At 39.9% G+C, this 27,956-nt stretch overlaps 1 protein-coding gene across 1 annotated transcript in view; it reads left to right on the top strand.

Annotated features, from left to right (window-relative positions):
* The window catches only part of bsna (bassoon presynaptic cytomatrix protein a), a 207,127-nt gene that overhangs the window by 162,563 nt on the left and 16,608 nt on the right, over positions 1–27,956 (top strand). Inside the window, exons 6-9 of the mRNA XM_017467307.3 lie at positions 6,658–9,013; positions 9,471–10,255; positions 11,818–11,917; positions 12,806–12,937. Coding sequence (XP_017322796.1) covers positions 6,658–9,013; positions 9,471–10,255; positions 11,818–11,917; positions 12,806–12,937 — 3,373 coding nt within the window. The remainder of the gene's footprint in view (positions 1–6,657; positions 9,014–9,470; positions 10,256–11,817; positions 11,918–12,805; positions 12,938–27,956) is intronic.

Here is a 27,956-nt window from a genome sequence, read left to right as displayed (position 1 = left end):
CATAGATTAATTTCTTGAAAAAGTGTGATGGGCCCTTGGACCATAACTAATATTTCCAATTTAAATCTCGTTTGTCTAAGGGCTAATTTTTATTATAGCAAACATGAAAAAAAAATCATCAAAACGTCATCAAATATTATTCAAAATTAATATTTGATAAGTGTTGGACTGGAGACAAGGTATTTAATTGAATCAAAGTATTTTGTATTTCTGTAATATGTTTTTATTTTGCATTTTATATTGTCAACACAATAGCTATGATACATTATCTGACACAGATTCATAAACAGTGCTAAATTAGATTTTATATTTAGTCCTCTGATTGTCCGATATTGCTGAGTAGTAGTTATATGATTGGTATCCAGCACTGACAACAAAAATAAGAAGTATAAAATTAAATCTATAGACTGTTGATTGATATCTTCTCTGATCTATTGAGCAGAATATACAAATGACTCTGAGTTGTAGATTAAGCTTGGGATTTCTTAGGGAAGTACAGTCAATAACGGAATCAGTAGAGAAATGTTTTAGGATATTCATTACTGCATAAATGATGCTGTTGTGATAAAGCCAAAAATTGGTCAAATTGAAAATTGCTATGCTGTTCTCATTGGAGCGAAACCTTGCACAGTAACTACAGCATTGGAGACAGAGTCTGGGCAATAAAGACAGGAGCTGGGTCAGTGTGTATGTCTTATTTGTTACTGACAGGCCCCCTCTTCAAGATCGGAGTATTCAAGGTGACAGAATACACCTTTATATACATACACATAATACATTGCCATAGATTTTATTTTAAATAGAATTTGCACATGATTGAACTTTCTTGTAAGTGCATGTACATGGAGACTTCACCATGTTCATTTACTGAACATTTCACATTACTCATATGGGCATTAAAGAAGCCTAAGTTAGCATTGCTAGCCACACAAATATTTACATATAGTATTGAATATTTCACCAGCATACATGTGCAAAATAAAATAATACACATGTCTAACAATATGAATGTGAAAGCAAACCAAAATACACTTATCTTGCTAAAGATTAAGTGGCATATGTGCATGAGTCATCTTCCAAAATAGTGAGAACCTAAATAGAGATTAATTATTAATTAGCCATCATTTGGTAACACTTTACCAACTTTAACCTTATTAACTTTAATCAATGCAGCATTTATGACTGTGAATATATAATTCAGAATTTAACAATTAGCAAATGAGGGATCTAGCTGTTTGTAACAGGGTAGGATGCAAGTGCAGTTAAAACGGTTGCAAATGCAGTTATAAGCTTTATTCAAAGAGAGGCAGGCAGACAAATCCAAACGATGGGCAAAAACATGGTCAAAAAACAAGCGAGGGTTCAGGCGATGGGCAAACGGGCATAAACAGGGCATAGACAAGAATCAGAAACATGAGGACAAAACAAGGTCAAAGCCATGAAACACGGCACGAAGATCAAAGGCTTGGTACAGGTCTGGCGGAAAACACAGAAACACACAATACTTCGCCCCAAACAAAGACACATGAGGGGTTTAAATACTAACTGTAATCAAGGGTAAAACATAAACAGCTGAGACACATTGGAGATGACCACTAATATAACATGGGTGGAGACAGGACAGAAACCAAAACCAAACACACATATCAGTAAACAAAGTCACTGCCAACATGCGCTGTTGCGCTTGAGGCAATATATGTGCGCTAAATGCTCCGGCATTCAGCGCGAGAGGATATCCATGACAGAGTCACCCCCCCCAGGGTGCTTCACCCAAAGCTCTAAAAAAAAACCTCTCCCCTGGTGGTCCTGGCCCTCTGGGCAAAATGTCTACACAGCCACCCCTCCCCACCCCCAGGTCCCAAGGCAGGCATCGTCCATAAAATAGCTGGTTCCCTGAGGAGCCAAGGAGCAGACATGAGGCTGGGCAGGCTTGCTGGGGTTGTGAGGGGGGAACATGGCTTGGGAAGTCGGACCGTCATCCTCTGGCATGAGCAGAGTTTGGTAGGTCATTTCATCGACCTCTGGCTTGAACATGTCATGGCAAGCTGTGACTTTAGTCTCTGGCATGAGCATGGCTTGGGAGGTTGCGTCATTGGCCTCAGGCGTGAGCAGAGCTTGGTTGGCCGTCTCATCAGCCTCAGGCGTGAACAGAGCTTGGATGGCCATTTGGTCGGCTTCTGACTGAAACTTGGCATGGTGGGCAGTCTCGTTGGCCTGTGACTGGAACATGGTTTGGTGGGCCATCTCGTCAGCCTCTGGCTGGAACGTGGCTCGTTGGGCCATCTCATCAGCCTCTGGCTGGAACATGGATTGGTGGGCCGTCTCATCAGCCTCAGGCATGAACAGGACTTGGTAGTCCGTCTCATTGGCCTCGGGCAGGAACCAGGCATGGGAAGCCGTGCCATCAGCCTCTGGCAAGAACATTGCGTGGTGGGCTGTCTCGTTGGCCTCTGGCATGAACAGGACTTGGTAGACTGTGCCGTCAACCTCGATCTGGAATTGTACCTGGGAGTTTGCCTTGTTGACCTCTATCAGGATCATGGATGGATAGACCACTCCATTGGTCTCACACTGGAGCTCTGGAGATCAGGTTGCCATGTTGACCTCCAGCTGGAGCTCTGCAGGGGAGACCACCAACTGTGTCTCAGGTTGGAGCTCTGGAGACAAGGTCCCCACATTGACCTCCAGCTGGAGCTCTGCAGGGGAAACCACCTCGTGGGTCTCAGGCTGGAGCTCTGGAGATGAGGTTACCACGTTGACCTCTGGCTGGAGCTCAGCTGTGGAGGCCGCCCTGTCAGCCTTCTCATAGTAGGTGGTAACTGGCCTTGCACGTTTGTCTGTTACACTGGCCCTCCTCAAAAAAAATTCTAAATGGAATTTAAAGTCTGCCTTCGCATAGATCACCCTCATGAGGCAGATGAACTCCACTACATGTGATCAGGAGCTCTGCCCATTGGTGAGCTGGACAGATGAACTGGGATAACAGGAACTCTAGCCACTGTCACTCCTTGGGCTTGGGGTTCACCAGGCTCTCAAATTAAAATTGGCACTGGAGGTAAAATCCCTTCAGAGGGCTTTCAAAGCCCTCGAAGGGAGCCAGAACATCTAGGTTAAGCCACTGGGAAACTCATTCAGAATCAAAAGCCAGCATAATGCTCCCTTCACTCTCCTGCTACATTCATGTTAAACGCAAAGTATTCTGTCATGTAATGGGGTAGGAGATGGATGCAAGTGCAGTTAAAAGCTTTATTCAAAGAGAGGCAGGAAGACAAATCCAAATGATGGGCAAAAACGGGGTCAAAAAACAAGCAAGGGGTCAGGTGATCGGCAAACGGGCATTAACAGGGCATAGACGAGAATCAGAAACATGAGGATGAGGACAAAACAGGATCAAAACCATGAAACATGAAACAAAGATCAAAGGTTTGGTACAGGCCTGATGGAAAACACTGAAACACACAATACTTTACCCCGAACAAAGACACACGAGGGGTTTAAATACTAAACATAATCAAGAGTAAAACAAAAACAGCTGAGACACATTATGAGACAACCAATAACATAACAGGGGTGGAGACAGGACAGAAACCAAATCAAAACACATGTGTAACAGTAAACAAAGTCAGTGTCAACCCCGAAGCGCGCGTTATCAAGCTTCGGGCAGTTTATGAGCGCTAAATGCTCTGGCACTCAGTGTGAAGGGAAATCTGTGACAATGTTCATATTATATGTGCTTTGTCTGTGATTTACTTCCTGGAAAATCATACAGCTATTATAATACAATCCATTTAAAGAACATTAGTTTGACTTGCAGCAGCAGTAACAAATCAAAAACAATTTTATTTAAAAAAATATATTTTTTGGAAAAAAAAAGATCTTGGAAAGACACAATTGTTTTGAAAGATAATTCCCTAGCATAGTCAGTAACATTAGATAGGAAGCTTTCAGAAAGGTCCACATGGCATCCGGTTGAGATCAATTATGAAGTCAAACTGAAGTAGCTGAAGAACTTTAAAACTTCAAGGGGTTGAATAAAATTATTTTCTGCAAATTGTTATTTGTTATCATTTGTAGATTTTTGTAATAAAATTACTTTTTTTACCAACAGTCCTTTTTTTTTCCCAAGTGTTTCTGGGGGCATAGTGGTAGGGTTCCGGTTCACAAAAAGTAGTGTATACACACATTGCAACATGAAGTATGATTTATATACATTTGTTAATAATTAAATTATTTTAATTTGATTAGTTGATAGTATATTCACACATTAATAGATCGTATTTGATCATTTTAATAGTCAAATTCAAAATAACTAATAATTTGTTCATATATATAAATGGTGTATTAACAATTTTTGTATTCATTTGTTTTTGCTGTAGACTGAAGACATTTGGGGTTGCGATATTAGAAAAGAGTTTAGAATTTCAGCTTTTATTTCCTTGTATTTATATGTAGATGTGTTAAACAACATAGAATATAGAACATTTTGACCACCCAATTTGTATGCTAAAAAACGCTAACTGTTCCTCAGTGGTGGAATGAACTTCCAATCTCAATCCGGACCGCAGAATCTCTCACTATCTTCAAAAAACAGCTAAAGACCCACCTCTTCCATGAACACCTAACCAACTTATAATTTTTTTTTTTTTAAAAACTGCAACTCACTGCTTTCAGACCTCCCAGCCAGCTCCATCAAACCCCTTCAGATGATTCATAAAGCTGCAGCGTGCCTCGTGTTCAACCAGCCCAAGACAACCCATGTCACACCCCTCTTCATCTCCCTCCACTGGCTTCCTGTAGCTGACCGCATCAAATTCAAGGCCTTGATGCTCACCTACAAGACCTTGTCAGGAACAGCACCCTCCTACCTCAACTCTCTCCTGAAGGCCTACGTTCCCTCACAGAATCTGCGATCGATTAGTGACCCAAGTTTAGTAGTTCCCACTCAGTGTGGCGCAAGGTCCCTTTCCAGAACCTTCACGCTAATTGTTCCAAAGTGGTGGAATGAACTTCCAATCTCAAACCAGAATCTCTCACCATCTTCAAAAAACAGCTAAAGACCCACCTCTTCCGTGAACACCTAACCAAGTCATAAAATAAAAAAAATAAATAAATAAAATTTTAAAAAAGTTTGCACTTTCCACTTCTACTCTGTGCACTTTGCTTCTTCTGGAACTCAAATAATGGATCTTGTATGGTAGCATTACTTGTATTGTTCTCTGCTTGATATATCGCTTTGCTTGTATTTTTCTCATTTGTAAGTCGCTTTGGATAAAAGCGTCTGCTAAGTGAATAAATGTAAATGTAAATGTAAATGTATGCAAGCAAAAAATATTGGAACATGTGACTGACAGGTGTTTCTTGTTACACAGGTGTGTCCTGTTAGATTGATTGTTTAAGTAAATAGCTCTGAATGTCTACTCTTGGTTTTACCCTTCCGTTTCACCTGTGAATACTGCATTTGTTATTAAAAATGATAAGTCCACATGAAGATCAGAGAGCTGTCTATGGGAGAAAAGCAAGCCATTTTGAAGCTGAGAAAAGAGGGAAAATCAGTCAGAGGCATTGCACAAACATTGGGCATACAACAATACAACAATTTGGAATATCCTGAAAAATAAAGAAACCACTGGCATAATAAGCAACAGACACCAAATGGGTCAGCAAGGAAAACAACAACAGCTGATGACAGAAACATTATGAGAGCTGTGAGGAAAACTCCCAAAACAACAGACACCAACAACCTCCACAGGGCAGGGGTGAAGATATCATATGTCTGGAAAAGCATCACAAAAGAAGAAACCAACAATTTGGTGTTGTCAGTGAGTTGCAGGCTTGCACATATTAAGTGTTATTAATATTTGATTTACTTCAAGACTTATCTGTTCCTATAGCTCACCTGAACATTGAGTGGTCTGATACAAAAGGTTCTGTGTTGTTTTAGGTTGCACTAGGTTTTATGTTGATTAACACATCTGTAAATACCAGGAAATAAAAGCTGAAATCATAAACTCTCATCTCATATCCATCTTTTGATCTCAAACCCAGATGTCTTTGGTGTATAGCACAAACAAATGAATTGGCCTTGCTCTTTCAATAGTTTTGGAGGGGACTGTAGATGCCAGATTTTTTACTACATCAAGGACAAAAAAACTGGGTGAAGCTACACATGAAATACAACATGTAATTAGAAATATTAGCTTGGCGTGCCATTCACTAATATAGGTGTGGATGAGTTTTCAACCGCTGAAACATATAATACAACATATAATAATGGATATTCTTGGAAAACTACACTTTCACGTTTACATTGTTAAACTAAGTGTTAAAATTAGGTTATTCAAATGCAGTGTGAACATGTCATCTGCCATTATTTAGAAAAAAAGTACCTTTAGTCTTTCATCTTGTTGTTTCAAAATATCTTTTACTGATTTTACATAGAGATTGAGAATTTTAAAGCTGTTTTAATATTTTATATTTTAACATTTTATATATAAAGAAGGGTATAGAATAAAATTGTCACCACTATGGATCTTTCACACAATATCATTTGTTTTTGTCTTGTTGTTACTATAGAATAACTAACACTGTGCTTTAATTTTTGCATGCTTTTTACCCATCCCCTCTACCTGGCCCCTCTATCTGTCTCTGTCCTTGCAGTTGATGGCACTCCAACAGAGCTCCCTCCTGAGGAAGGTTAAACGAACTCTGCCAAGCCCCCCACCTGAGGAGACTCAGCTGTCAATGGTCACCCATGCCCTTCCCCAGATGTATGTGCCCTCTCTGCCCTCTCTGAAGATGGGTTCCCGTCCAGGCTTAGCAGCCAAGGCCAGTCTTCTGAAAGACCTGACTCATGAACTAAAGGCTGTTGAGCAAGAATCCACCAAACTACGGAAACAGCAAGCTGAGTTGGAGGAAGAAGAGAAAGAGATTGATGCCAAACTCCGATACCTGGAGATGGGCATTACACAGAGAAAGGAGACCCTTGTGAAAGAGAGGGAGAGGAGAGAGATAGCATACCTGCGCTGTATGGGCGACACACGAGATTACATGTCTGATTCTGAACTGAACAACCTTCGGCTGGCAGCTGCAGCCACATCAGAGAGTAATGGGCTTCTGACCAGACCAAGCACAGCACCACTCAGCCAATTTACCAGTGAGCTAAGCACTGCTGCACAGTTTCCTCCTACATCATCCTTTGTGTCCTACCAGTACCCTCAGAGCCAATCAACAGCAACCACCCTACATGCCTCCACATTCCAAAGCACTGGATTTAGCCAGCCTCCATATCCTACAGTCTCCCAGGCACAAGCTCTACCCCAACCCACACCTCTACAAACCACACCCCATCATCCTACCCCATCTTATCATGCTCAAGGGACTTTCCCCTCCCAGAGCTTCCCAACAAGCCAACCACCTTATCCAACAGAGCATACAATGCTACCTCCAACTGGATTCCAGCCACCTTCTCAACCACCTGTGGGTCAAACCCCTTACCCAACCCACACCACACCATACCCGAGCCAGGCCCCCCCCTACCCGGTCAGTCAGGCAAGTACATACCAGCCACTGGCAGACATACTAACTATCCATCAGAGGCCACGACAAACCTCACTGGCTGACCTTGAACACAAGATGGCCACTAATTATGAGGTTATAAGCAATCCTTCTGCTGTAATAACAACTGTCCAAGATTCGACATATAGCCAATCTGGTTTGGTTTCATCTTATGGTCAGTACAGCACAGCCATGGCAAGTACCTATGGGCCATACTCCACCTCAGGTTCAAGTACTTATGGTGGATACTCAACTACCACAGCAAGTTCATATGGGCCATATACAACAACTTCAGCAAATAGTTATGGTCAATACACTACAACCACACCCAATACCTATGGACACACAACAACCACAGGCAGTTCTTATGGACAGTATCCCACCACTGTTGCCAACACATATGGACAGACAACACTTTCTGATCATATGCACTCAGTGGACAGTCCCTCTACTTATACTGGTGATGGCTTATACAGTTCTTCCAGCCTGGAGCAGAATGTACCTAGAAATTATGTAATGATTGATGACATAAGTGAGTTAACCAAAGAGGGCATGGGCACCACCTCAGACCCACACCGCAGTGAGGGCTATGGGCGCTATGGGGGTGATGGACTCCACACACGAGGGGGGAGCTCCTACGGCAGACCAGAGGACGAGCGTGATGCAGAGATGTACGACCATCACCATGGCAGGGGTAAGAGCACTGGCAGCTACCAAGCGCGAGGGCGAGATACGCATGGCCGGGTAGTGGGCAGCAGTAGCATGGGTGGGGGATCCACATATTACTATGATGACTACAAGCATTCAACATCCACAAGACCAGCCCAGAGGCACTCCTCAAAGACCCTGGCCCCAGTTGTCATGTCTACCAAGAGGAGCAAGCATCGTAAGCAAGGCTTAGAGCAGAAGATCTCCAAGTTCTCTCCAATTGAGGAAGCTCGTGATGTGGAGGCTGATCTGGCCTCATACACCATGAGCACCTCCACTACAAGTGGTTATGGCACAGGTTCTCATTCACGAAAACTCCAAGATGAAATCTATGGGCTGAAACAAACCATGTATGACCCCCATCGGGGCTACTATGATGATGAACATTTCTATGGCAATGGCAGGTCCCGCTCAGCTGGTCATGGCATGGATAAGATTTCTCGTGACACAGGCTATCGTAGCAGATCTCATGAACGGGACTACGCAGATCGGTCATACCGAAGCAGCTATGGCCGAAGTGGGCGTCCCACATTGCGCTCGCAGTACTCTGAAGAGGAGAGCCCACTTAGTCCTATGGGGAAGTTCATGGGCAGTAGGCAGGCCTGCTACGATCCATCTTACTCATATGGCTCAAGCCACTCTCTTCCTGATGTACAGGACCATATTCGAGACCTGCCACGGACCCATGTCTACAAACCTGATGATATGTACATAATAGACGATATGTATTGCGCTGTGTCTGACAGTGAAGGTAATTGGGTGCTGAATGCCAGAGTCACTGTCTACTTTAAACATCCCCCACCCACTCAGACAAAGTGAAAGATCAGATAGCAGATATAACGGAGTCAAAGCCCAGTGCATGTCTATGTTGTGTCTTCAGGCAACCAGCTTTCATCAAAACTGACTATCAAAATCGCATAAGCTTTTGTCTCAACTCTTTCCTTATATTTTCTCATTTTGATGCATGTTTTCCTAAGGTTCATCTCTTGCATGAGTAGTCAAAATATCTGCAAATTGTGAATAGTGTTTTAAGTGTTTTTTAAACAGTTTTTTAAGTGTAATTTTTATAGTCTTATTTTATTTTGCAGTGCTTTGCATGGATATTAAGCTGTAGTTCTCTTTTCTGTTCTTCTCTTATTCACAATCTTAGCATGCATGCCTTTTTTGTCAGTTGGAAATTGACTGTGATGTACTTTTGGTTTCCAAAGCCTACCATCTTGGCCAGGAGGAGACTGACTGGTTTGAGAAGCCGCGAGATGTCCGGGGTTCCCGCCACTATAGCAGTGGCCATTCCTCTTCTGGGAGGCGTGGCCATGTGAAACACACATACCATGACTATGATGAACCTCCAGAGGAAGACCTTTGGCCACAAGATGACTATGGTCACTCCCGCCATACATCTTCTCGAGAGCACCGTCATCATAGTAGTGGAAATTCTGGTAGACACTCTTCCTCCCGCCACTCTGATGAGCCCCGTTCTTCTCGATCATCTCGTACTTCAAAGGACCCATCTATACGGCATGACTCTCGTTCTATGTCCTCTTCTTCAGCAAAGAGAGGAGACTCTCGCTCTCAGGGCTACCACTCCTCTGATTACTCCCGTGACCCTCCTGGGCACCACCATGGCTCACGCACTGGGAAACAGTCTTCCCATCACCAAGGTTCTTCCAGCAGGAAGCAACAAGATCTCCAAGGCCACCTATCATCCTCGAGACAGATGGGTTCAACTGGCTCAGGGCAAAGGGCTGCAAGTGGACCCTCCAACACAAGTAGACAGCCTGGGTCCCAGCAGCTAACTGAGGTACAACAGGGCCAGCGAACACAGTTACAACAGCAGGCACAGACACCAGCAGCTAGGCCTGGACAGCAGACACCTGCAGCAGGTGCTATACAGTCACAGCCAACACAAGTTCAGCAGCTCCAAGCGAAACCTGGCCAGACAAGTCCTGCAACACGGGCACCTGCAGCAGGAGTGCAACCAGCACCTGCTACGGTGAATAGTTTTATTAATTTATAATTGAACTATTAAATTTCTTTTGGATATATTATGGGTTCTTTTTTCAGTAATCATCTCCAGTCTTATACAAAGCCTTTATAATAACTGTTGGAAGTTACAATGGGAATTTGAACCTGGGAGAAGAGGGTCTGCAAACTGAAACACTTTGTTGATGAGACAGATCAGAGGACAATGACCAGATTGTTTTGAGCTGACAGGAAGTCTACAGTAACTCAAATAAACACTTTTTATAACCACGGTGAACAGAAAAGCATCTCAGAATGCACAACACTCCAAACTTGAGGTGCATGGACTACAGTAACAAAAGACCATGTCAGGTTACACCCCTATCAGACAAGAATAATAATCCAAGGCTAACACATCACAAATTCACCAAAACTGGACAGTTGAAGACTAGAAAAAGACCTGGTGATTTTTTTTTTCTTTCTAATCCTCAACTGTCCAGTTTTGGTGAGTCTGTGGTGTCTGTTTTACACACCATTCCGTGTGGTGTCTTAATTGTAATTGATGTACTTAATTGTAAAATCACATTAATCACTGCAGAATTGGTTTAAATTAATTTGATAAGCTCCCATGTAAAGTAATTTATCACTTTATCCATATAAATTCAGTAATGTCTCTAGTTATGGTGCTGTCTCTGCAAATGTACTCCATGTGAAAAAAAAAAAAACTATTTGGGATGATACAATTAATTCATTAATAGTTTCATATTTAAGTTTTGGTGTGACATATTGAGGTTACTTCAAATTATCAGACATTGCTGGATTGTGATGCTACTTTCTCACACTGATATCAGTATAGAAATTTGGTTTAAGTTTATTGTCTGAATATCAAGTAACTGAGGCATACCTCTGTTTTCAGTGAACTCTGGCCTGTGTGTGCAAATCCTGCACAACCTCTGAATAGCTTTTAGGGCTATAGTTAAATGTGAGATCTGAATGCAGATGTGCACAATTTTGGTATTAACTACTATGAATATATAATTCTGAATATGGCTCTTTGCGTACAGTGAATAAACGGACGAAGATTGTTCAAGTAAAACAGTCCTATATGTATATATCTGCTCCAAATGGAGATACAAGCTAATTGACTGTGAAACCCTTCTTTACAGTGTTTTTTAGCTAAATGCACCAAGAAGAACAAACAACACTTCAAACTGGCACACTGAAACAGTGTGGTGGCTTTTTTCTCATACTGCACATAGCTTCAAATGATTAAACTACAATTTCTCTCTCTCACCCACAGTGGGAATCTCATTAGTTCTAATCTTTACTGAACTTTCAATGAAACACAACATATGTTGTAATAACTATTATATACTATACAATTACTATATATACTAACTACAATATACTATAATATTGTATTGTAATAACTTTTCCTTTTCTGCCAGTTGTGTCTGTGGTCAATTTGTTTGTAATAACTTTCCTACATGCATGAAACCTAATTTTTCCTCTATCATTGGAAAAATTAAAAACAATTAAGTGTTCTACAGTTGTGTTGCTTGCTTAAAATAACATTTATCTGGCCTCTGATAGGCCAAGCCTGAGCCTGTCACCGCTCCTGTTACTGCAATTGGAGCAAAAGCAGCCACCCCACAACCTGCCAAAACAGCCCAGCCTCCACTCACAGGGATAGGTAAATGTATAGACATAAAGCACACACACACAAACAATTGTATGCCTTTCCACTGCTATGCTAGCTTACTTTTCTGCAGTAAGAAATGTATGGAATTCGTGACCCAGAGCTGTCACAATTATTTGCAAATATTTCCAAAATTGTAACTCTTGAACCCTGTCTCTTTTATGACCATTTCAGGCTTTATCAGACCTGATTCAGCTCAGGTGTTTCAAATCCATTATAAATAACACAGAAATGAAACAACATCTCAATGTGGATAATTAAAAGCTCTCAAGTTTCACACATTCTCAAGCTATGTTCAAGCTCTTTAACAGCTGAGTTTTAGTTAGGCATAAAAATCACACTAGTTTGTTTAAATAAAATGGAGATAATGTTCCCTTATTACATAACTTTCTGCATAATTATTGGGAATACATGTACCTCATACCCACAAATACCCAGAAATACACACACAGTGACTCATACACAGTATAGGGCTTAAACACTGTGTGGAATGTTGATTCTTTAGTCATGAGCCCTAGATTCATCATGATACCTTGTGCATGACACTTTCTGTTTCAGAAGGACATTTGACAGAATGACACATTAGAATTGTACTTTCAAAAATGTGTAAACATGTCTTAAGAATTAGGTTTGAAATAGTATGCAAGAGGATGATATTGAATATCATAAATCTGCAGCAGTGGTGTCAACAATTAAGTTTGTGAAACTGTTTAAACATTTATTAAAACAGAGGTTAAAATTGGATTACTCTCATCCACCAAATATGTAGAAATACTGTTTTCTTTGATTATGCCTGCTTTTTGTTTGATTTTTCTTTTCCCCCGTTACTTTAAAAATCTTTATCTCTTGCTGCACTGTGAAATAACTTTTTGCTTTCTGCAGGCTCCAAGGCAGCTTCAAGATCTGGTGCAATAGGTAGTGCTGCAGCTGCTCAGCCTGGTATGGAAGGAGACAGCATGTTGTCTAAGATCCTGCCTGGAAGTGCTGCAGAACAAGCTGGCAAACTGGGAGAAGGTTAGAAGGACATTTAAAATACTCTGTGTGCTTGAACATGATTCAAAATAAGACTTCATTGATATTATACATACACTTATGTGTTTTGAACATCCCATTCCAGTTTTCGACCCTCTTTTCTGGTATATTAACTTCCACTCTTCTGGGAAGGCTTTCCACTAGATTTTAAAGTGTGGCTTTGGATATTTTCCCATTCAGCCGCAAGAGAATTAGTGAGGTCTGTTGGTGCTTGATAGTTTGTGAACCCTTCAGAATTTTCTGTATTTCTGCATAAACATAGCCTAAAACATCATCCGATTTTCACACAAGTAGATAAAAGTAGATAAAGAGGACAGAATGAAACAAATGAGACAAAATTTGATACTTGGTCGCTTATTTATTGAGAAAAATGATTCAATATTAAATATTTATGAGTGGCAAAAGTATGGGATCCTCTAGAATTAGCAGTTTTTTTTTAGTTGAAATTAGAGTCATGTGTTTCAATCAATGGGATGACAATCCAGTGTGACAATCTTGTATTTTGTTCCTTGTGATATGTTTCATGGTTTTTGATCTCGTTCCTAGTTTCTCGTTTTGTGCTTTGCCTTGCCTACTTCATGCCCATTTGCCGATCACCTAACCCTTTGCCTGTTCTGACCACGCCTGTGTTTCATGATTTGGATTTGTTTGCTTATCTCTCATCTAATAAAGCTTTTATCTGCACTTGCATCCATCTCAACTCTCCAATACATGACAAGGGATCTATCAAAGTTTAATCTTCACAACATGTTTGTGGAAGTGTATCATGGCATGAACAAGGGAGATTTCTGAGGACCTCAGAAAAAAGGTTACAAAACCATCTCTAAATATTTTGGACTCCACCAATCCACAGTCAGACAGATTGTGTACAAATGGAGAAAATTCAAGACCAACAAAGATCACTCCATGAGCAAGATGTGTAATAGTCTGAAAGGTCATAAAGGAACAAAGGATAACTTTGGTAAGCAACTAAAGGCCTCTCTCACATTGGCTAATGTTAATATTCATGAGTTTGGACTTCCGGCTGAGCATGTGAGTGAGAAGGCACACGAGGAGTGAGCTCCCCAGCATTTTATCTTTTAATTGTGCTTTTCAGGCAACGTGAATCTTTTCTAAGACATTTGGTGCGTTCTTTTTCAATTACTCGGTTGACAATTATAACCAGAAAGGACTTATGGCTTCTGAAAGACTACGGAAACCTAAATCTTCACCGAGCATGACGAGTCATGGCGACAAGCTACCGTTTGTCCTGGAAAACCTCTGCACCACTTTGATCGCAGAGCTAACATCTACCATCGCAGTACAGGTGAAAGCAGCTATTGACTCAGCTCTGGCCCCAGTTGTTGCGTCATTTGAGAGTTTTAAATCAGGCATTGAATCACAAGGATGGCGTATTGACGAGCTTTTCAGCACCTGAACGATTTCAGTGACCGCAATGTCGCACTGGAACAGACGGTGCTAAAGCTAAATTCGGCTAACAAACAGCTCACCGATAAAGTGGAGGAGCTGGAGTCCCGTTCACGGCGCTGCAATCTCCAGGTCATCGGTATTCCGGAACGAGAAGAACGGAGCGATCCGGTAACATTTATGTCAAAGTTTTTCCAGGATGTCCTCAGATCGGAAATATTTCCAACCGCTCCATTGCTGAATAGAGCGCATCGTATTGGCCCTCGGAGGAGCAAGAGAATCAAAGGCCCAGAGTGATGACTGTGCGGTTTCACTACTTTCACGACAGAGAAAAAGTTGTTTGACGCGGGAATTGGAATCAACTTTTCCATCAGGGCCGTAAGGTCTTCATCTTTCTTGACTTCAACTCCAGCGTCGCTAAGAGGAGGGCGGCCTTCGCTGCGGTGGGAAACAACTTGCATGAGAGAAATGTGCGGTTTTCTCTCAGATACCCTGCTTGCCTTCGGATAGACCTCGGTGATAAGAGGCTGCAATTCTACTGCCCCCAAAAAGTGCAACGATGGTTTAATGAATGGTATCCTTCATCTTAAGCTGCCTACATGACAGTTAACCAATTTATTAATAACTGTAATGTGACTGTAAAACTGTGCGGGTGTGGGAACCTATATTAGTTTCCATGTAAATCTATAGGTTGCCTGAGATACATGGTAATTGTGGTACCTTTTATGCTCGGGAATGACGTCACACAACAGGAATAGGTATGGTTTACAAATATCGGATGTTCCAGTGTTGTAGGTTTCTGCCTCCATTGTTTGGGAATGGAGAGAAGTTAACTGATGTTCAGAGTAGGGTGGGGTGGGGGGGGGGGGGGGGGGAGGCGGGAGGGATGCTGTGTTGTTGTGGGTTTATTTATTTATTTATTTATTTATTTTCTTCTCATTTTTTTCCTATTAATATCAACCTCTCTGTACTCCATTCTGTATTAATCTAAAATGACGGAAAACATCCGAAGCTCGATCAGATTCCTTAGGTGGAATGTGAAAGGTCTGAATGGTCCCATTAAAAGGTCCAAAATTTTGACACATTTAAAACTACAAAAACCTGACGTTGCATTTCTTCAGGAAACCCATCTCCATCTCAGGGATCAATGCAGTCTCCAAGCTGGCTGGACATCACATATGTTCAACTCCAATTTTGATTCCAGGACCAGGGGAGTTTCTATTCTGATAAGTAAGACTGTGCCCTTTTCTTTTGATAAAGTTATTTCTGATGTAAATGGTAGATATGTGATTGTGGAAGGGAAACACAAACGGCAGTAGTTTTGGTAAATGTATGTGCCCCGAATTTTGATAATGCTCCTTTAGCTCAGAATTTGTTGTCAAAAATTCCTGCTTTGAACACACATCTCTTGATATTTGGCGGAGATTTAAACTGTGTTATTGACCCAGTTTTGGACAAATCTAGCGCTGTTACAAAGGCTTCCTCTGCAATGGCAAAGGTGTTCTCTGAGTTTATGGTTCAGAATGGTTACATTGATCCGTGGAGGTATTTTAACCCCACAGTGAGAAAATATTCTTTTTTTTCTCACGTACATAAATCTTTTTGTCGCATTGATTACCTTTTTATTAATAACTCTCTAATTTCTCAGGTTGTAAACTCTGAATATCTACCAATTATTATTTCCGACCACGTTCCTTTAAGTCTTGACATTCTTCTACTTCTCACAGATGGAGCTCCTGACAATTCAGGTAACATGGACCATTTTCTTAGAAATATTGATTTTCCCAGAGTTGACCCTCCATTGGCATCTGAACTTGACAGCCCCATAACCTTAGATGAGATTGTTAATTCAATCAATTCATTGCAATCTAAGAAATCACCTGGCCCGGATGGGTTTCCTTCTGAATTTGGCCTCATTACTTCTGGCTGTATTCGAGGAATCCTTAGAACTAGGTACATTGTCACAAACATTGAGACAAGCATCTTTAACTCTATTGCTTAAAGATGGGAAGGACCCAACATTATGTAATTCGTACAGACCTATTAGCCTCCTCAATGTTGATGTCAAAATTTTAGCCAAACTTTTGGACTCTCGTTTAGAGGAGATTCTCCCTGGCATTATTTCAGAGGAGCAAACCGGATTCATAAAAGTACGGCATTCCTTTTCTAATATTCGTACTCTTCTTAGTATTTTATATTCAAAACAAAACAGCAACTCCTCTGAAGTGGTCATTTCCTTGGACGCAGAAATGGCGTTTGATAGGATAGAATGGGAATATGTTTTTATGGTGCTAAAGTGGTTCGGCTTTGGGGATGGACTGATATCATGGATTATTATATGTGGAACTGCAAGCTTTCATATATACCAACGATGCTAAATCTGACTATTTTACTTTGTCATGGGGTACGCGCCAGGGATGTCCTCTGTCTCCCTTACTGCCTTATTTCAGGGTATAATCCGCAAGGGAATTGAACATAAACTAGCCCTATATGCTGACAACTTACTACTTTATGTTACAGATCCAACTGCATCTAGTTCTGAGATAATACGCATATTAAAAGACTTTGGGAAATTTTCCGGGTATAAACTGAACCTACAAAAGAGTGAATGCTTACCCATAAACCAATCTGGCCAAAAAATATAACCGACTGAAATACCTTTTCATTTGATGGATTCAAAATTCAAATATCTCGGAGTTAATGTCACCCGTTCCTATTCTGCATTAATGGTGGCGAATTTTACACCCTTAATTTCATACATGAAGTCAGCCTTTCAAAGATGGGCAGCTCTACCATTATCCCCTCTTGGTAGAATAAGCACGAAAAAAATGAACATTCTTCCAAAATTCCTCTACCTTTTTCATTCCATTCCTTTGTTTTCACCCAAATCTTTCTTCAAGAATATAGACCAATTAATCTCCTCTTTTATATGGGGAGGAAATCTCCCAGGGTTTCCAAATTTTCAAAAGAGTCGACTAAGTGGTGGACTCTCATTGACCAATTTCTTGTATTATTATTGGGCGGCTAATATTCAGAAACTGGTGGTCTGGGTACAGGCCCCCTCTCTTCCATGGTGGCACTTAGAAGCAAAGTCTGAAATGCTTTGAGGATCTTTTCATTAATAATGTGTTTGCAAACTTTTCTGAATTATCCTCGTCATTCAGGCTGCCTCTGTCTCACCTATTCCGTTTCTTTCAAATTAGGCATTGTGTCTCCTCCCTATTCTCTGGTTTTCCCTCCTTACCTACAAAGTCTAGATGGGAAGAGGTGTTCAAGCTGAATCCTCATAAAGGTGGCATTATTTCACGGATATATGCAACGATCTGGGCACAGGACAATTCTTACAATATCAAAACCATTAGTGCTTGGGAAGAGGAATTGGGCATGGAGCTTGAGGATGATTACTGGGGCAGAGCGTTAGATAATACTGTATACGTACCACCATGTCTTGTGCTAGACTTAGTTTCATACATTTTAAAGTGGTCCATAGAGCTCACCTCTCTAGGAGTAAACTATCTAAAATATATCCCAATGTTCCTGGCATGTGTCAAAAATGCAAACTTTCGCCCTGTAACCTCAGTCATATGTTTGCACTCTGTCCCAAACTGCAGAACTTTTGGAACTCTTTTTTTGAAACTATATCCGACCTTCTTAAAATCAAATTGGATGTCTGCCCTTTAATTGCCATCTTTGGTGTTCCAGCTCAGCGTCAGCCGCTAAACCATACACAAGCAGAATATTGCTGTCTAGGACCTATCCACAACCCCCCTCTATATCAGTCTGGCTTAAAGATTTAATGTTCTTTTTAAAACTTGAAAAAATGAAGTATAACATCAGAGGCAGGGGTGAATCATTTTGGGTAAAATGGCAACAATTTATTACCTACTCCAATGATGTATGCACCCTGGAGGTGGATTGAGTAAAAGTAGACGGTAAATACTAATCATCTTCGTTTTTTTTTCTCTCTTTATTTATTTGTTTGGTTTCTTTTTCTGGTTGTTTGTTTGTTGATGTTTTTTGTTTTCCCCATTTCTTTTGGTTTTGGTTGTGATTATTTTGTTGGGGTTGTTGGATGGGGTGTTATAATATGTAAAATGCGATTTTCCAATAAAAATTCTATGATAAATTTTTTATTTTTTTTCATGAGTTCGCCATCATGAGTGGTGTGCACTGCAGGGTTGCAAGGAGAAAGACACTACTCTCCAAAAAAGAACATTGCTGCCCTTCTGCAGTTTGCGAACAAAAACGTGGACAAGTCAGAAGACTATTGGAAAAGTGTTTTGTGGGTGGATGAGACATGTTTGTGGAAAGGAAAACACTGCAGGGACTGTTTTGTTGCATCTGGGCCAGGGCAGCTTGCTATCATTGATGGAACAATTAATTCTGAAGTATACCAGTGAATTCTAAAGGAAAATGTCAGCACATCTGTTCATGAACTGAATCTCAAGAGATATTGGGTCATGCAGCAAGACAACGACCCTAAGCACACAAGTCATTCTGCAAAAGAATGGTTAAAGAAGAATAAAGTTCATGTTTTTGAATGGCCAAGTCAAAGTGCTGACCTTAATCCAATATAAATATTGTGGAAGGACCTGAAGCAAGCGGTTTATTAAGGAAACCCATCAACATCCTGTAGTTGAAACTCTTCAGTACTGAGGAACGGGCTTAAATTCCTCCAATGTGCAGGACTAATAAACAGAAACATTTAGTTGCAGTTATTCGTGCATAAGGGTGTCACACCAGACACTGAAAGCAAAGATTCACCTACTTTTGCTACTCCCAGATATGTAATATTGGATTTTGATTAATAAATAAATGACCAAGTATAGTATTTTGCCATATTTGTTTAACTTGGTTCTTGTTTTCTACTTTTAGGACTTGTGTGAAAATATGATTATGCTTTAGGTCATATTTTATGCAGTAATATAGAAAATTCTAAAGTGTTCACAAATTTTCAAGCACACCTGTAATTTAAAACATGTTCAGTGGGTTTGAAATCAGGCCTACTTAAGTTGAACTTCCACTCCAACCTTTGCAAACCATGTCTTCATGGACCTCACTTTGTGGAATAGGGCTGGAAACTTTGTGGAAACTTTGTCATGCTGCAATATGTTTGGGCTAGGCCCCTTAGTTCCAGTAAAGTAGTGATGGGAAGTTCGGATCATTTTACTAACTCGGATCTTTGAATGTCATTCAGCAAAATGAATGAATCTTTTTTTCGAGTCATTTTGTTCATTTCAGCAGAATATAATTAAAATGTTACATGTTAAATTCCTCAACACATCTAGTACTTATACAAACGTTGATCACATTTTAAATAAAAAAACAAAACAAAACTATAGGCTAATGCAGCTAAGGCCAAATTATGAGAAACAGAAATGATTAATTAATTGCTTAGCTGGGTTTTCAGACTATGCAGTCTGACAATCCACCTCACCTCCTGATCCGAGTTGTTCTTTTGTCCCATCACATTTGTCACGTCTGTTCCCCTGAAACAGAAATGATTAGTTCACCTCTGGAGTCCTCAGGTTTGAGTCGTTCGTTCATCCCATGACCACCACATAGGCTGAATGCAGTGTAACTGTAACGTGATGAATGAACGACTCGAACCAGAAGACTCGAGAGGTGAACTAATCATTTCTGTTTCCTGTACAGAACCTATGGGGATGTTGCAGTGCATGCACGGTCAACACAAAATGAACGAATCACTCTGAGACAACTCGTTGTTAACGAGTCATATTAAATTCAAAATGAACGAATCGCTCATGTATGACACATCACTACAGTAAAGGGAAATTGTAAAGCCACAGCATACAAAGACATCCTGTACAATTGTGTTGTTCTAACTTTGTGGCAACAGTTACGTAACACCTAGGTAACGATGTAGTAACCAGGAAAGAATGAGTAGTTTTTCATTATCACTTATCTTACTGCAATTAACTGATTACTAGCTAGGAGAACTACTAGTTAATTACTCAGTAAGTAGTTCTTTTATAATAAGTAGTGATTAAGTACTGATCACATCAACAATAATTACTAATAACTAAGTCTTACACCTAAGTCTTAAAAATTAGTTTCCATGTAGATGCTACTGTGCCAGATCATAATTATAGGAGCAATTGCCTTTTTTTTCTTTTTTTTTTTTTTTTAATTTCCTAAATGTAGAAATAACCTGGAAATATGCATAACATGATAGAAAATAAAGATTCAATGGCCTCAACACAAGTGTTTTATGTGGCTTTAAAAAACATTTGCAAAACAACAAATGCACTTTTCTCCAAACCACAATTGTTTGGATGGGCCTTGTGTCAGTCATTTTGTAGACACCCCAATACTCCTTCACTCCACCACCAGCCAACAGCCAGCTTTTATACAGAGCTCTGTTGCAATAAGCAACATACTTCAGTAACATGATGATTAGATGATAAGTCACAATAAGTGAAATAAAATTGTCATAAATCATGAGATGGCTCTCAATGGCTTTCAATCACTTTAATGCTTTAGTAGGCAAAAGCTAAATGCTAAAATGCTAACATTAAGCACAGAAATATGTAAATTTGATTCTAGCTGTTGTAACAAGCAGAGTATGATAAGACAAATGATAAGACATATGATTAGAGTATAAATCACCACTCTAACAAGCAGAGTATGATAAGACAAAGTCACTCAGGATACATGAAATATAACTGTCAACTGCCAAACACAATAATTCAGCACTTACCAGGGGGAGATGCTAATCTAAGTAAAAAATTAAAGGCTGACAACTGAATAAAAAAAAGCTAGTTAGTTGGAGGAAGCTTCTGGATTTCTCAACAAATTCTGTTTAAGACCTGTTTGCTGGATAAAATGTAAAACATAATTAATTAGTCATTTGTTGCATAGAGAGAACTCCACAGTTCATTTCTATTCTGCAAGGCCTAATGAGGTTAATACTAATCCTCATGATAGTTGAACTCTAGCTGTACATAACTCTAGCTGTACATCACTCTGATGGTCACTTTATGTCCTGGGGGTGGAGCTTTGTGAACATGTGCAGGAACTAGTGCAAGCTCAAGCAGTACAAGAAACATTCAAATGTTGAACCCACCCACTTAACAGTCAGACACTTGAAAAAAAAAAGACCAATCTTACCTAATGCTCCTTTAACTGCTGAAGAACAACACAGTAAAACTTCAGTCATTAGTTGTCAAGCATTAAATGTTATGAAGGTGAGGACGGATGCAAGTGCAGATAAGAGCTTTAAATAAACAGAGGCAGGCAAACAAATCCAAATCATGAGACAATAGTTTAGTCAAGAAACAGGCAATAGGTCAGGCGATCTGTAAACAGGCATGAACTAGGCAAAGAATTGTCAATGAAGAAGAAGAAGCAAGATCAATGAACATAAAACAAAATGAGCAAATGGGTACAAACACTTGGTAAGGTGAGAACACTCAATACTTCGCAAGATCATGGTGTTCAAAAAGTATCTTATATAGCAGGAAGTAACTGAGAGATTGGCAACAGGTATGTGTGATTAGAATTCCAGAGAAGGTGAATGTGTGTGTGTGTGTGTGTGTGTGTGTGTGTGTGTGTGTGTGTGTGTGTGTGTGTGTGTGTGTGTGAAGTGTAGTCCATGGGGCCATGTTTGTAGGCCACAGCGCAGGATGGGAAATGTAGTCAATGTTTTGTCGTAATATGACGTCGGTTTCAGGCATGAGCAGAAACTGGTTGGTCGTGACGTCGGTTTCAGGCATGAGCAGAACCTGGTTGGTCGTGTCAACAGACTCTGGAATGAGCATAACTTGGTTGGTCGTGACGTCTGCTTCAGGCATGAGGGGAACCTGGTTGTCCGTGTTAGCAACCTTGGACTGGAACTTGGTGTGGGTGGTCATCTTGTTGATCTCAGACTGGAACTTGGTGTGTAAGGTCACGTCATTGATCTCAGACAGGAACATGGCTTTGGAGGTCACCTCGTTGACCTCTAGCAGGAACTTGACTTTCTGCTGGAGCTCTGAAGAGGAGACCGCCTCGTGGGTCTCATGCTGGAGCTCTGGGGAGGAGGTCACCACGTTGACCTCCGGCTGGAGCTCTGCAGGTGAGACCACCTCGTGGGTCTCAGGTTGGTGCTCTGGGGATGAGGTCGCCACATTGACCTCTGGATGGAGCTCTGCAGGTGAGACCACTTCGTGGGTCTCAGGTTGGAGCTCTGTGGATGAGGTCGCCACGTTGACCTCTGACTGGAGCTCAGCAGGTGAGACCACCTCGTGGGTCTCAAGTTGGAGCAATGTGGATGAGGTCGCCACGTTGACCTCTGGCTGGAGCTCAGCAGGTGAGACCCCCTCGTCGGTCTCAGGTTGGAGCTCTGCTCTTGTGTTCTTTTGGAGCCATTGGAGGGCATGCCTGCGGCCCTTGAAACATTCCTAAGAGCAGAAAGATGATCTGGGTATCCCAAGCTTATCACAGTTGAGAAATTGTAGCTGCCTCGGCTAGTCACACGATCCATAATTTGGATCCGAGAGGTCTATGTCAGTCCACTGGGGAAACTGGACTGACATAAAGGGTGGCCCTACATCTACATGTACTCTGGCGTGACACTCTCCTCGCTTTCCTGCTGCTTCCATGTTGCGGCAAAGTATTCTGTCACGTATTAAATGTTATGAAGGTGCGGACAGATGCAAGTGCAGATAAGAGCTTTAAATAAAGAGAGGCAGGCAAGCAAATCCAAATCATGAGACAATAATTTAGTCAAGAAACAGGCATTAGATCAGGCGATCTGTAAACAGGTATGAACTAGGCAAGGTAAGAACTGTCAATGAGGAACAAGAAGCAAGATCAATGAACATAAAACAAAACAAGGAGACAGGTACAAATGCTTGGTAAGGTCAGAACACTCAATACATCGCAAAGTTATGGTGTTTAAAAAATCTCTTATATAGTGTGGAGTGAGTGAGTGAGAGATTGGCAACAGGTGTGTGTGATTAGATTTCCGGAGAAGGTGAATGTGTGTGTGTGTGTGTGTGTGTGTGTGTGAGTGAAGTGTAGTCCATGGCGGCCATGTTTGTATATGCAGTGAAGGATGGGAAATGTAGTCACCGTTTTGCTGTGATATGACATTAGTGAGTTTCACTTTATTGTTTAAAATCATATCAATATAGTTAAAATACATATAACATTTTTAAGTGATTGATTCATTTTGGAAATAATTTGAACAAACATTAACTTTAGCATTCCATTTACTCATATTACATAAAATAAGGTAAACAAAACTTCTTTTTTATCATAAAAGTCATAATGTTATTTATTTGATTGTTTTTTATTTATTTCTATTTATTTACTTATAGTGCTGTTTTCTCCCAGTTCTCATTGCTTTGTCTACTCGAATCTTTGTAAAAACCCAGCATTCTTCAATGTGTTTTTTTTGTTTTGTTTTGTTTTGTTTTAGCAGAATCTCAAATTATTTCCTCTTTACTACTGCTTCTCACTAGGTAGTGTATGTTTTAACGGCATTGAAGAACCTAGCTGTGGTCTCTAGAATGTGATTTGAGATTCAACCACAAAAAAGGATTAACTCTGTTAAGTTCCTGATAATTTTTTTAAAACAATTATACAATTAATAGCAAGTTTGGTTGTGTATGTATTAATTTTAGAATCAAATCTAACATACTAATGACTTTTATGTATGTATATGTATGTCTTAATACATGTACAGTGCTGTGAAAGTATTGGCCCTATCCTAATTTCTTCTGTTTTTGTGTATACCTCATATTAAATTGTTTCAGAAATTAAAACAAAATCTAAGATCAAACAAAGGCAACCTGAGTAAGTACAAAATACAGTTTTTAAATTATAATGTTATTTATTGAAGCAAAAATGTTATCCAATACCAACTGGGCCTGTGTGAAATTGTATTTGCCCCAGAGTAATTCTAAAATACTAATTCCCAAAATCTATGAAATTGCATTCATAATGGGGTTCAACTGGACTAGCCGCAACCAGGCCTGATTACTGCAACACCTGTTCATTTATATCAGCACATAAATAGAACTTTTTCAACAGCATGAATATGGTTAAAAGGTTTTACCCAGTAATACACTATGCCAAAATTGAAAGAAATTCCAGAGATGATGATGAAGAAGGTGATTGAAATACATCAGTCTGGGAAGGGTTACAAAGCTATTTCAAAGGCTCTGGGACTCCAAAGGATCACAATGAGAGCCATTCTTTCCAAATGGAAAAACTCGGCACAGTAGTGAACCTTCGCAGAAGTGGCCAACCTTCCAAAATTCCACCAAGAGTATAGCAACTACTCATCCAGCAAGTCACAAAAGTGCCAAGGGCAACATCAAAGAATCTACAGGCCTCTCTTGCATTAATAAAGGTCAATGATCCTGACTCCACTATCAGAAAGACGCTGAGCAAAAATGACATCCATGGAAGCGTGGCAAGGCAAAAACCACTGATAACCCATGAAGGCTCATCTGAATCTTGCCAAAACACACCTTGATGATCCTCAAACCTTTTGGGAGAATGTTCTGTGGACTGATGAGTTGAAAGTGGAACTATTATGAAGAGAGGTGTCCTGTTGCATCTAGCATAACCAAACATAGAATTCCACAAAACATTCATACAGAAAAAGTAAGTACACATCATGGAAATTGTTGGCTTTTTTTTTTTTTTTTTTTTTTTTTACATAATTGGACAAGCAAACATTTGATCATATATGAAACAGTGCATGTTTATAAAGTTGATATAATTGAAGAAAAAAACACACACACAATGAAAATAAGCTTTTCCACTAATTTATTCAACATAAATATTAATAGATGTGATATTCTTCTGTGGAAAAATTAAGTACAAAAATTAAGTAAAAATTAAGTATTGCCCCCTTTAGCAGAAATAACTTCTTGTAGGCATTTTGCATAGTTGTCCACCAGTCTCTGACACTGGCTTGCTTGAATTTTTGACCACTCTTCCATGCAATATTCTTTCAGTTGTAAGATGTTTTGGGGGTTTTCTTGCATGTACTGCCCTTTTCGAATCCCCCCACAATATTTCAATGTGATTCAAATATGGGCTTTGACTAGGTCATTCCAGAACCCTTCATTTCTTCTTTTCGAGCCATTCTTTAGTGGATTTGCTAGTGCACTCAGCATCATTAACCTATTGAAAAGTCCACTTCTGGTTCAACTTCAACTTTTGGACAGATGGCCTCACAATTATCTTCAAGCACTCTTTCATATGATGCAGAATTCACAGTTGAATCAATGAATGCAAACTGTCCAGTCCCTGAGGCAGCGAAGGAACCCCAATCCATAACATTTCCACCAATGTGCTTCACAGTTGGTATGAGGTGCTTCTCCTGAAAAGTTGGCTTTGGTCTGCGCCAAACATGTCTGCTGTTACTATGGCCAAAAAACTCTATCTTTGATTTGTCTGTCCAGAGCATATTCCAAAAGGCCTTGTCTTTGTCTATATGCTCATTGGCAAACTGTAGGCATTCTTTAATGTTCTTTTTAAGCAGCAAATGCTTGTCGTGACATGCCTCCCATGTAGGTCCAATTTGTGCAATCGCTTTCTGATTGTTGAAGCATGCACCATGACACCAACAGTTGCAAGACTTTCTAACAGATCCTATGATGAACTTTTGGGGTTCTTGAAGACTACTTTTTGCATCAGATGGTCTGTTCTTGGCTTGAGTTTTCTGGCATTTATTTGAAATCTGCACCACTTTCACTGTAGATGATTATTCTTACAGTGGAATGATGTAAAATTTGATAACTTTAAAATTACTTCCCAGACTCATAGACATCCATTCTGTAAGCCTTGCATGTCACAATTTCCCCTAGCGCAAGCACTGGAGCACGCAGTGCACTCTGAAACACGAAGTGAAGTTCGCAGCTCGAGCGCATGCTTCCCAGTTTTTTAGTGACATTGATTTTGTTTACTTTCTACACGTGCATCTGTTATGATTTCTGTCCTGTCTCCACCCCTGTATTGACATTGGTTGTTTCCCTTATGTGTCATTATTGTATTCAGCTGTTCTTGTTATCCCCCTGATTATTTTTGGTATTTAAACCCTTTGTGTATCTATGTACTTCACGAATTATTGAGTGTTATCACTGTGCCAAACTTTGTGCCTTGTGTTTCGTTTCATGGTATTGATCTTGTTTATAGCCTAGCATTCTTTGATTCTTGTTAGCCTAGTTAATTCCCGTTTCCGGATCTCCTGACCTTTTGCCTGTTTATGTCCACACCTTTGCCTTTCGATTTGGATTTGTCTGTCTATCTCTTGTCTAATAAAACTCTTATCTGCACTTGCATCTGTCTCAACCTTCATTTATGTGACATTACAGAGTTCTTTAGATCTTGGCATGATGACACTACACACCTCAATAGCAAAGGGAACACCAGACACTGCATGTGAAAGGCTTAAATAAGAAATGGTCCACCTGCACTCCCTAAGCAAGTTCTAATCACTGGCACCCCATCTTGAACACTTGATTCTAATTTAATTGATTTGAAAGTGTGATAAATGTAGGGGTGTACTTTTCCATGTGACTTTTATTTATTTTTTTTGGAATTTAAATTGTGAAAATGACTACAAAATGTTAATTTTATGTGTCATTTGATAGAGTTTATCAACTTTATTAATAGGCACTGTTTCAAATATTTGCTTGTCCAAATATGTAGAAAAAAAAAAAAAAAAAAAGGCAACAATTTCCATGGGGTGGTACTTATTCTTTGACATGACCATACCTATAATCAAGCATGGTGGTGGAAGTGTGATGGTGTGTGGCTACTTTGCGTCTTCATGGCCTAAGCAACTTGCAATAATTGAGGGAAAAATAAATTGTGCTCTCTGACAGAAAATCCTAAATGAGAATATCTGGTCTTCAGTCTGTAAGTTGAAATTCAGGCACAACTGGATTATGCAGCAAAACAATGAACCAAAGCATAGGAGTAAGTGCTAGTCCGAGAAGTAAGTGAAAGACTGATCTTCTGTTATTGGAAGCTTTTGGTTGCATTTATTGCTGCTAAAGGTGGCATACACATATTTTAAGTTTAAGGGGGCAATTTTCACATTGGTGATATGTGTTGGATAACTTTTTTTTCCTACAATAAAATAAATAAATAAATAAAAACTGTGTTGTGTGTTTACTCAGGTTGCCATTGTTTTATATTGTATTTTGTTTGTAGATCTAAAATTATTTAGTATGAGATATACACAAAAACACAAGAAATTGGGGTTTTCACAGTAGTGTGCAGTGTAAAGAATTTTGACTTATAATGTAACTTGTGATTTGACAGTCCTGCTTTGTATCATTATAACATTTAATGTTGATGTGATCAGTAATCGCTAATTATTAGCCATAGTTAGCTACAGTAATAATTCTGTAGGAGAAACCTAAGATGCTAGAATTACTGCTTAATACTTGGTAATTATTCTTTAAGTAATTACTGCTTAGTTAATAGTGAACTGCTACTAACATACTAACTGAGTAATTAACTTGTACTTCTTCATTCTTAGTTAATAGGAATAGCATAAGTGTTAATAAAGAATTATTCATTCCTTCCTGCTTAGTTAATGCATAGTTACCTATGACATTCATTA

This window comes from Ictalurus punctatus, chromosome 5, assembly GCF_001660625.3.
Source record: "Ictalurus punctatus breed USDA103 chromosome 5, Coco_2.0, whole genome shotgun sequence".
Lineage (NCBI taxonomy): Eukaryota > Metazoa > Chordata > Actinopteri > Siluriformes > Ictaluridae > Ictalurus > Ictalurus punctatus.
The sequence above is the reverse complement of the archived record's forward strand: the minus strand, read 5'-3'. Positions and strand labels throughout refer to the sequence as shown.